The following is an 11,241-nucleotide window of genomic DNA, read 5'->3' on the forward strand; positions in this document are numbered from 1 at the left end:
AAAACAAATGAACCAAGTCACAGCAAAGGTTTTTTTTTTTTTTGTGCATGTTAAGTGTTCTTTGCTCTTTCCTGTCTGAGGCAATTGGTTGTTTCTCAAGTAGACTAGTGTGTGTGAAGAGGAAGCGATGACGTTAAGCATCACTCTTTGATATATGTTAATGATACGGAAACTTTTAAGACATTGGTCAAAACTGATTCCATATATTTGCTACTACGTTAGTGAGCTCGCATGCGGAAAAGTTGAGAGGAATTGAGGTAAGGCGCATTTGAGGTGCATATATATTCGGGGTTGTGTGTATGTGTGTGTGTGTGTGTGTGTGTGTGTGAGAGAGAGTTTTAAATCTAAAGGAGGGGTTCTACGATACAAAATAATGTCTTTTGGTAATGTTTTATTGAGAGTAAATTGGACTTGGTGACCTTTTTATCTAAACATCTGATAATAGTCAATTTTCACATGATTGTGCTTGAAATGTTTTTTAAGGACTTTACAACATTTAACATTGCAAGACGAGAGAATGATCTTATCTGTCATAAATGTGTAAAACATGGTTAACACCCTTATCAGCAGGAAACGCTTCATATATTATAGATGACTTAAACCTATAATACTCACTTTAACCAAAATCATATTCGCAAAAAAACAAACAAAAAAAAAGTAACCATAAGCATAAAAACTGTAACCATAAGCATATTTTGATTGGGCAACGATGTCAGTGTAACAGCTTGTGGTGTGAAGAAAAAAAAAAAAAAAAACACCACAGTGCTTCTTCAGGGTTTCGCGCCACACATGTCGCATGCCCTGTTAAATTAGAGAAGTTCAACTTTGAACAAGGAGACTCATGCAGTGTATCCTTGTGCTCAATCTAGAATTTCCTGAAAGAAAGAGAAAGCGTCAACTCTGCGAAGTCGAAACGGTAGGCTAAATGTTGGGTTGAGGACTGACAATTTCGAGGAAACCCAGTGTCCAAGTCCTGTTTTCTTCCATATGAATTTCCATGACTTCTCAATAGCATTTCCAGTAGTTCATGATTAATGTTTAAGGATTTTTTGTTTATTTTAGTTGTAATGATTTGACAGACGATCTCAAAAAATCCTTTACTCAAATAAATACTTTACAACTGCATTATTAGAAAATACATAGACATTTCTATGACGTTGACAGTGAACCCGCATGACAGTAAAAGAGGGCGAATCAGGGTATAATCGAGACTTTCTTGTCATTGGGACAATGCATGAGATAAATCAAAGTTTGAGGATTTATGTGCTTAATTATGTCTGAACAACTGTTTTTTTCATTCTTTTTTTTTAAATAATTATATAATAGGTCATCAGTAATATTAAATGTGATGAATCAATGTGAATGTTCTGTGGCACATATATGTAAAAATCACAGTCATATAGTGGAATTTGATTTTTTGTTGTTGTTGTTGTTGTTGTTTTAATGTGTTTTTTTTTTTTTTTTTTTAAGGTTTACAGCAACCAAAAGGGGAACTGCTCTTTGTTTTGGGCAATATTACTACTGCGAACACAGCAAAACAAATAGGCTACTATTTATATAGATAGATAGATAGATCTGTGCAACCACAAATTGCTTCATTGGCAAAAAGGAACGTGATCTTGTTTTTTCCTCTCTCTGTTTACTTTATCTCCACAGCAAATACGAGAAACAACACCGTTAACTTTGAACCAAATGGCCACTCTTGTCCCTACAAAACCCTCAGCCCTATCTGGACCAGTTCAGTCTTCCATCCCACCCGCTGTGCCTTCCACAGCACCCCTGTCCCTGTCCAGTCAGATCGGGATGGCTATCTTGGTCATTGCCTTCGTGTTTGGTTTCCCCGGGAACCTGTTTGTGGTTTGGTCGGTTCTGTGTCGAGTGCGTCGCCGCTCCGTTACATGCCTGCTGATCCTGAATCTGGCCATGGCGGATGCGCTGGTTCTCCTGAGCGCTCCGCTGTTCCTCCGCTTCCTGGCAAAAAGACTACACTGGGAGTTTGGAGCTGCCCTGTGTAAGACGATCCATTACCTGTGCTGCGTCAACATGTACGTTTCCATCTACCTGATCTGCCTGATGAGCATGGACCGCTGGCTGGCCGTCGCAAAGCCGTTTCTGTCTCAGAGGTTGAGGACCAAGAAAAGGCTCCTGTCCATCATGTTGGGCATCTGGGTGATGGCTTTTCTGATGGCTTTGCCCATGCCGTTCTATCGGTACGTTTGAGAGTTACGATCACACTAAAACACAAATCACACTTTCTTCAAGCAGTTACATTCACCCTACTTGTAAGCTCAGATTCCTAACAGATAGATCTGATTGGTTCAACATATAGCCTAATTCAACACGTAATGCACAGAGGAGGACAGTAACAAATGACATGTACTTGAGTATTGTACTTAAAGGGGTCATCGGATGCCCATTTTCCACAAGTTGATATGATTCTTCAGGGTCTTAATGAAAAGTCTATAGCATGTTTTGGTTAAAATTTCTCAATGGCAACACTGTTTTTATGCTGTCAAAAGCACCTCTGTTCATAGCAAGCCGTTTCCATGTGTGTTGCTTTAAATGCTAATGAGCTCTGCTCACCCCGCCCCTCACTTCCATGAGGTTCTCTGAGAGTTGGTTATAGGGTGGTTGTGTACACACACTGCCAAGACACATTTTAAAAGTGACACATGTAAAAGTGAATTTTGCATCCAACGACCCCTGTAAGTACACTTTTTAAGTATCTGTACTTGAGTATTATTATCTTACTTGAGTAAGATAAACCCACCCTTTACAGAAAACTTGTTTGCATTGTTACACTTTCAGATAAACATCATTTACTATTTTTTTAAATATGTTTTCCCTCGTGGGGACCGCAGGCCGGTCTCCACAATGTCAAAAATTTCAGGTTTTACTATCTTTGTGGGGACATTTCCATAATTTAGCACAAACAAGTACACACACACACACACACACATAGACAGATTTAATTGATTGATTTCTGCTCTAAAATACGTGTGTTTTACCAATGTTTCATAAGTTTAGGACACCGAATAGGACACATGCCTATTTGATTTTTAAAATGAATAACAGTTGAAAACGTTCATTATAAATTTAGAAAAGTAATCAAAAAGTAATCAAATGTAATCAGTTACATTAATAAAGCAATTGAAATAGTTACACTACTTATTACATTTTAAATAGGGTAACATATTACATTTCCAAAGTAACCTTCACAACTCGTATCAACAACTAGGAGCAGCACTATTGGTTTTTATAAATAATTGTAATCTTCTTTATATCTTCTTTGCACCGACAGTATCGTGAGGCCATTCCGTCCAGGTATGCATGTGTGTATGCCGTATCACTGGGAGAGCGACACTCATGAAATCTTTCAGTACCTGTCTGAGACTATCCTGGGCTTCCTGCTGCCCTTCACCTTCATCCTGTTCTGCTACATCTCAGTGATCTGTCGTCTGCGTAGCGCCATGTTCCAGCGCAAAGGAAGAGGAAACGCCCTCATCCTCATCATCATCGCTGCGTTCACCGTCTTCTGGCTGCCGTATCACCTCATCAACATCCTACAGGTGAGCAACACCTCTCACTGTATGATCCCATTCATATCTCATTACCATAGCCTACATCACGTCACCTCGCAACATCACATGATTACATGCCAGTGGAAAAATATTCAAATTCAGCCTTATGAATAATATCCCTTGTTGTTCAGTCTTGTTTTTAAATCCTTGAAAACAACTGGATATTTTTTGATATTTTGTCTCAATTTGAAAGTCTCATTTAACCTGTTGACCACAAACTCACTTGACTTGATGATTGTCTTGAAAGGTCACTTATAGCAATTTATTAAATGGTTATTTATTTGAAACGAGGCAAATCGTTTGCTGTAGGAAGACGTTGAGTTATTTGAATGTCCATTCTGATGGGTCAGTTTACTAATGAGAATTTTTTAAGCTGTCAACTCACTTCAGGAAAGAAAATAAGACCTTTTAAATTAAAAATGCATTTAAGTTATACAAATTAATGGATGAATTGTTAAAAACAGAATTTAGTTTGATCACTTTAAATTAGGGACATCCTGATCAGGTTTTCTGTGCCCCCGATGCAACGAGTTATGACAATGCCATCTCTGATGGTAGAAAAAAAGCAAACGATAAATGAAGGACTGATCGTTATGAAAGTATGCATCAAATACACCGAACACAAAAGTTCAAATGTGTGTGACATGCTAGAACAGTGTTTCTCAACCCTGGTCCTGGGCGCCCCCCCCAGCACTGCACATTTTGTATGTCACCCTTATCTGACACAACCATTTCAGGTCCTGCAGTTCCTTCTAATGAGCTCATGAGTTAAATCAGGTGTGTTTGATTAGGGAGACACACAAAGTGTGCAGTGTTGGGGGGCGCCCAGGACCAGGGTCGAGAAACACTGTGCTTGAACAACCTCACTGGTTCTTACGAACAAACTCTTCTTCTGATTTTAATGGCGGCTGAACACACATTTGAGTGTCTTTGAGTGGTTGCCAAATCTACTGTAAGGAAAATACTGCCACCTACTGCACATCATAGGCATAAAATAAGGATCAGGCTGAGGAGAGCTGATATGGTCAGTTAAAAAAAATTAAATAAATAAAAGGGTTTGATTGGTTTGGGACTTCCCTACTTTTAATAAATTATTAAGGATAGCCTCCCTTGCATATCTAACACAGAGGTCTTCAACCCTGCTCCTGGGGCCCTACTGTCCTGGAAAGTTTATTTCCAACCGGCTTCAGCACACCTTCCTACAATTTTCAAGCAGTCTTGAGGAGCTTGATTGGCCGTTTCAGGTGTGTTTGATTAGGGTTGTAGCTAAACTCTTCAGGATAGTGGTCCCCAGGAACAGGGTTAAAGACCCCTGCTCAAACAAACTGTCAGGTATTTACTTATGTGTGAAATATAAAGTAGACTATGTTCAATAAGGTCAATTTTCTCTCATTTATGTCAGCTCACAAAAGCACTTGTCATTTCTCTTTCTTGTTGGTCTGTTCTCACAGGTGATTGGTGTGATGCAGGGCTCCTCCTCTTCTGTTTTAAAAGCAGCGAAAGTGGCCCGTCCTAACGTGACGGCGTTCGCCTTCATGAGCAGCAGCGTGAACCCCGTCCTGTACGTGTTTGCCGGCAGCTCTCACATCCGTCAGGCTGGTCTGGGCTTCATGGCCAAACTCTTCGAAGGAACCAACTCGGAGTCGGCCACCACCCGCAGCAGTCGCGGCTCTAATGCAGAGATCTCTGTTTTCACCAAGCTGTCCGTCAAACTGAGTCGTAAAGGAGACAGAGCCGAGACCCCTGGTGGTGAAGATGAGACCATGGCAGACGTGTAAAACAGAGATGAGATGAAGACCTTCAACACCCTGCATTAAAGTGCTCATATCGTGTATTTATTCTCCTGAGGTCCATTTATAATGTTAGCAAATGTCATTGGACTCTCAGCATCCCAACTGAAATATCATCTTCTGCTGCTGTTTCAGAATAAAAGTGTCTTATATTCTCTGTCTAAATACTTGATTGTGATTGGCTGGAATGTGAGCATTAAAAATTGTTACTTTTTTTTTTTTAGAAGATTTTGTTTATGAAAAGTCTAAATGTGTTTCATTTCATACTCCTACAGTTTACTGTATGTTTTTATTAGTTTGTTTAGAAAACATAAACATGTATACACATCCTCGTTTGTTTGCTGATGTCCACACCACACTTAGACATTCAGGCTGGACTATTTACATATCTGACGTGAAACAGAAAGATAAGCAGTGTTATTGATCTTATCTGTTAGTCTTATTTGTTAGACTTATTAGTTTGACTCCGAAAATCATCAATTAACATATCCAATGCAAACCAATGTTTTTTTTTTGTTGTTTGTTTTTTTTTAAAAACTGTCTTCAATATATTTTTAAATAGTATGTCAATGTATTTTTCTTACTATCATGTTAAGCAAATTGTAAACATTTGCGATAATAAATGTAGATAATGATTGTTTAATTGTGCTTGTTCATCAGCTCCCTTTTATTAAACCCAAACAACAACAGGGAAGTTACACTATGCCTGAAAATGTTTTTTAAATAAGATTTAAACAATTTTTGCCATGTTGAAATTTAATGATGCAAAATAACCAAATAAGATGAGATTGCTGGTTTTACAGGATTTTATTAGACCTGCTGTTGTTGACATTTATGTTTTAAGTTTTACTTTGATGTTTTGCACAAATATTGTAAATATTTTACATCCAACCTTCCCTGTTTAAAGAATAAACAATATTCAAATTAGCTAAAGCACATAACGTTGGTGCTCACTAACACACATTCAACCAGTCATTTCTAATCTAAAGACATGATTCATCAATAATATAAGAGCTTAAGAAGTATTCACACCAGCAAACAGAGATCCTTGAAACACAAATAAGGAACTTACATTCTTGGATTATCTCATAATAAAATAGAAAGAAAACATTATAATAGTATATCTAATAATGAGTATAAAAAAAGAAATGTTGAAAGATTTTCAAAAAGCAAAATATGTTAACAGCTATTCTGGCCATTGAGGCTCTTAATATGGAGCAAACAAACCCACTGGAATCACATCATGAAAAACAGACCCTCAAAAGAACAATTTACAGTGCAGTCAATAACAGTTATTGTTTTGAACTGTTTGAACTATATTAACAAACATCTGAGCAAAATATTTCTGCTTTTAACCTTCCGAAATTATTATATGTAAAATTATTGCTTTACAAAGTGATTAATAAAGTTAAAGGAACACACAAGCATTTTATCTCTTACATGAAAGTTCTGTGTATCTTTCTCTCTTAATATCTGCTGCAGATGAAGTTGAGTTTGTGGTGTTCAGGACGGCTGATCCAGCGCTGATCTCCTCCAGACTGAACTGCTCCAGATCTCACTGCGTCTTCACAGTCCTCCGCTGATGTTGTGTTCCCTGGAGCCCAGTTCTGATAGCACACAGTCTCTCCACTCACCCAGAACCAGATGCCCACCGTGCAGGAGTGACGTAAACCCATCCACACCTCCGCAGTAGACGCCCGTTTAACCACGTTCATCACACGACGCTGAATCTCTTCTGAATGAACCGAGACCAGATCCACATGATTCTGTCTGCAGTATCTCAGAGCTTCAGACCACGTCAGACTCTCTCTGATCACAATCAGTTTATCTGGAAACCAAACAAACACAAGCAGAAACTAGAGAGAGACTGATCAAACACAACATGCAGAACAAACTCTGTGGATGAATTTGTCATGTCAGACATGCCAGGTAGAAAAAAAGTGCACTTTCATAAATGTACTTAAAAGTGCTCTATTTCCGCACACTAATTTTGTAGTTGATATACTAAAAATTATTCTTTAGTACTTCTTCAGATAAACTTAAGATCAACTAAGTGTACTCAACTGTGCTATTTTGGGACACCATGAATATGAACTAAAATGCGCTTTTAACATACTATCTCTGTATTTAAAAATGTATTTAGTCAGCACTTGAACTCATCTTTATACACTAGTACACTCAAGTGTACTACAAGTGCTGACTAAATGCATTTTTAAATACAGAGATAGTATGTTAAAAGCGCATTTTAGTTCATATAAATGGTGTACCAAAATAGCACAGCTGAGTACACTTAATTGATCTTAAGTTTACCTGAAGAAGTAAATAACTTTTAGTATATTAAATACAAAATTAGTGCACAAAAATAGAGCACTTTAAGAACATTATGGAAGTGCACTTTTTTTAACCTGGGATGTAGCATGACATTTCAGAGATCTGGAGGTGATGATGGATTGTGTGTGTTTTGTGAGGATCTGCTCACCTTCATGACACACAAAAGGATATTGATCGGTGCAAGAGATGTCATTCCATTGTCCCAGAGAGGCTTGTCCAATCTCTGTACAGCTTTCACCTCCTCCATCATTATTAGGTTCACCAGTGCTCCAGTATCTGAATGAGGAGTCACTCTTATCTGACCACTGCGTCTCTGAACAGACCGATCCAGACTTGTGATCCAGATAACTGTCTATCACTAATGATCTTCTGAACCTGTTGATTCTCATTCTGGTTCCTCACACTGACCAGATCAGTGTTATTCTGTCTGCAGTAACTCTGAGCGTCTCTCCAGTTCATCATCTGATTGACAAAGACGAGTCCTGTGTTCGCTTTAAGAAAAACATATGTAAAAGGTTCATGAATCAGTTTGCTCATTATTCGTATGCTGCTTTATGGTTTGAATGTGAGGATTAGCAGTGGAATAGCCTATTGAATATTCACAGTTTGAGGATTAATAAAAAAAAAGAAAAATATATGTAATATGAAGTAACATTTGTGAACATTGATGATTTCAAAGCTCTTTTATCCACTGTTTCCTCACGTCTCTCTGAAAAATGTGATTCAGACACAAAGAACAACATGAGAGAAACATCAACAGAGGAAGATACATATGCACTGCAGCTGTAAGTTAACTAGTCCATAGAAACATTTACTTGGACTTAAGAGTAAATTAAAATTAATATAGTTGCATTGTTTTATGTTTTAATCTACAGAAGTTAATTTTCAAGTAAAATGAATAAAATAGCAGGTTTGATTTCAGATACTGAAGAGTGAAGCTGTATCTGTCAGGGGTCTTCTTCAACAGTTCTCTCTGCCTTGTCCTTGTTTAATGTGTATTTGTGTTGTGTCTGAGCACATGGCTCTTTGTATCAGTTCAGTCTTTGTTGTTGTTTGCCATATATTCCTCTTGCCCTTGTTTAGTCCTCATGAGTCCTGTTTGTCTTATGGTGCATTTCAACTGCATGGTACGGCACAATATGATGAGGAAAGATCACTCTGATAAAGCAATGATACCTACGAGATTCAAAGATCCGAGTCAGTAAAATGATCCGATCCCATCACTAGTACCGTTACCAAAATGTGACGTGTAAACACCGCTGATCACTGATTGGCCGGAGAGAATCGTTACCTGCGTCACTGAACTTGCGACACGAAACACCAGAAACTCTAGATTTAAATCTGCACAGTCAGCGAAGGATCGAATGTAACTTTTTTTGAATGAACGCAACTGTTTTGAATAAGCACGCCTTTCGTGGTCTGTTGAGGAAGTACAGATGTTCCTCTCGTTGATAGGCGAGGGGCGGATCCAGTGAGAGCTTGATGCAGTCGAAAAGCACCATTAGTGTTGTCACCTGTTCCTCATGTTCTCTGCTCCCTTTATATTGTGCCTCCTTTCCCTCTTGTTTTGCCAGTTCGTCACAGATTGATTCTGTGGTGTTCCCTGTCGCTTTAGTCTTTAGAGTGTAATGTCTTTCATTAGTTATTTGCCTTTAAACTTTTCCCTTTTACTTGTTAGTTTATTCTTTACCTAGCTTTAGTCTTCTGATGTAGTTTTCCACTTGTAGTTTTCTAGTCCTTGCTCGGTTTTGGTTACCATCATCTGTCCTGTCGTGTGTTGTGGTGTCTCTTGTCTGTTTCAGTCCTGTCCTGCAGGCTGTTCTTCTCTGGCTGTTCTCTGTATCTGCCAAGCAGCACGACCTGTGCTGTGTCTGTGAGAGCACGAGTGTTTAGGTTTGTGGTTTATGTTCCCGTCAGGCCATCGCTGCTAACCACCGTCTTGCTCTGCACTGCCGTAACTCCCCAGCAGCCACTCTCTCAGCTATCTGTCTCTGAGCCTCATCCCTGTTCGTTGTTTGGACTGTGTTCAACCCTCCTCACCTTCTCCTGTCTTATCAGCAGTAAACCCATAATCACTCATTCTGCATTTGAGTCCTCTCTCCCTGACAGTATCACCTCTATATGTAATGCTGATTATTTTTTATAAATATTATATTTTCTCTCTCTGTTTTTTTCTTTTCTTTTTCTTCTACAGTATGACTTTTTAATTGCAGTTTCCCCCGTGACAAATAACATAGTGTGACAATAAAAGAAGAACGAAGTCATGCCCTCTAGAAAATATTGTCCCTATACAGAAATTGACTCAACATTGAAAGTGACACAAATATCTACAGTATCTTCTATATTCATGACCAAATTAAACATTCGTAATGTTTAGTATTGCATTAAAATTTGGTATATGAATCTATAAATGAAGGGTTGATGTACTTTTAAATAGCTGCACTCACTGCTGTTGCAGATGAAATGTCAGGTATCACTACATGCCAAATCATGCCATTGTCCATTCAGCATCGCAGCACATTCATCTTTGCCATCTGGTTGTCCAGTACTCCAGTTCAGATCGAGCGCAGGTTCACCTGAAGACCAGTGCCATTCATCACGACCCGTCTTCTGCAGCCCAATCCAGACACGTCCATTATTCACGCTCTTCTTCAGCTCGTTCAGCTCGTTCATGTCGTTCATGTTGTCAATGGTGGCCAGATCTGTGTAATTCTCTCTGCAGTATCTCTGAGCTTCAGTCCAGGTCTTCCTCTCATTTATAAAGTGATACTGATGCTGAACACATTCAGATACGGAGCAGAGAGCTGTGAAAGAGAGGCTTTGCTTTAATGCTTTTCATAATGAAACTTTAAACCGTAATTAAAACCACAAACATACTCACCACTGAGACGAAGAATTAAATATACAGTTTGGTCCATTTCTGAGAAAGAAACATATTGAAAAACTCAAATATTCTCATGTTAATTTTGGATTAATACATGATTATGCAATAATAATAATAATAATAAAGAATATTTTCAAAGTTTTAGCAATCATTGAGACAATATTAACACCATTTCCACTTTAAAAAAACAACAACATGTAAGTCATTCGTACTTTAAAGGTTGTGTGTTTCTGTCCTGAGTCTGATGTTTCTGTCTGCAGCTTCAGACTGTGTGATTATTATATCTGCTCTCATCATCTGTCATTCAGCGTCACATAATTTGTTTATTACTATAAAAAGCCCTTTAACATTCACTTCCTTGTGTACTTGTTCGCTTCTTTCCCCTTATTTGTATATTGATGTCTGTGTCAGTAATATGTAGCCTATATGGACAATAAATAATACATCAATATGAATATGGACCATGATAAAAAATTATATACATATGAACATTCTAATTTACATTATGACATTCACAACTAAACAGCTGATTTAATGTTATTGGCGGGCTGAGTATAATGCTACATCTTTGTTCAGTCTGATAAGTATGTTTGTGCTTCTCTGCTTTGGGCCACTATTTATCTGGTGCTGAAACCAGGGCTGGAAATGGGGGATT

The 11,241-nt window shown here is 38.2% G+C and overlaps 1 protein-coding gene and 1 pseudogene across 6 annotated transcripts; one reads left to right on the forward strand and one right to left on the reverse strand.

The window, feature by feature from the left end:
- The first annotated feature begins 110 nt into the window (after positions 1-110).
- On the forward strand, positions 111-6,019 carry ltb4r (leukotriene B4 receptor). Of its 6 annotated transcripts, none has more exons than XM_058780495.1 (5): positions 145-257; positions 870-916; positions 1,657-2,210; positions 3,302-3,569; positions 5,033-6,019. In XM_058780495.1, exons 3-5 carry the CDS (start codon positions 1,693-1,695, stop codon positions 5,357-5,359), a joined length of 1,113 nt encoding a protein of 370 aa, XP_058636478.1. In that variant the 5' UTR covers positions 145-257; positions 870-916; positions 1,657-1,692; the 3' UTR covers positions 5,360-6,019. The 6 variants fall into 6 exon arrangements, with proteins under 6 accessions (XP_058636479.1, XP_058636475.1, XP_058636478.1 ...); XM_058780493.1 differs by having other exon boundaries at positions 147-257; positions 1,471-2,210; XM_058780496.1 differs by lacking the exon at positions 870-916 and having other exon boundaries at positions 111-257.
- LOC131543292 (C-type mannose receptor 2-like) lies at positions 5,597-10,975 on the reverse strand (annotated as a pseudogene).
- Between the last annotated feature and the right edge of the window lie 266 nt (positions 10,976-11,241).

Source organism: Onychostoma macrolepis, chromosome 07 (assembly GCF_012432095.1).
Source record: "Onychostoma macrolepis isolate SWU-2019 chromosome 07, ASM1243209v1, whole genome shotgun sequence".
NCBI lineage: Eukaryota > Metazoa > Chordata > Actinopteri > Cypriniformes > Cyprinidae > Onychostoma > Onychostoma macrolepis.

Bases quoted from the DNA above. Each gene is read 5' to 3' on its own strand.
- ltb4r (XM_058780491.1), top strand. From the start codon at position 842: ATGCAGTGTATCCTTGTGCTCAATCTAGAATTTCCTGAAAGAAAGAGA. The intron at 917-1,656 runs GTAGGCTAAATG...TTATCTCCACAG, and splicing joins AACTCTGCGAAGTCGAAACG to CAAATACGAGAAACAACACC. The intron at 3,570-5,032 runs GTGAGCAACACC...CTGTTCTCACAG, and splicing joins ACCTCATCAACATCCTACAG to GTGATTGGTGTGATGCAGGG.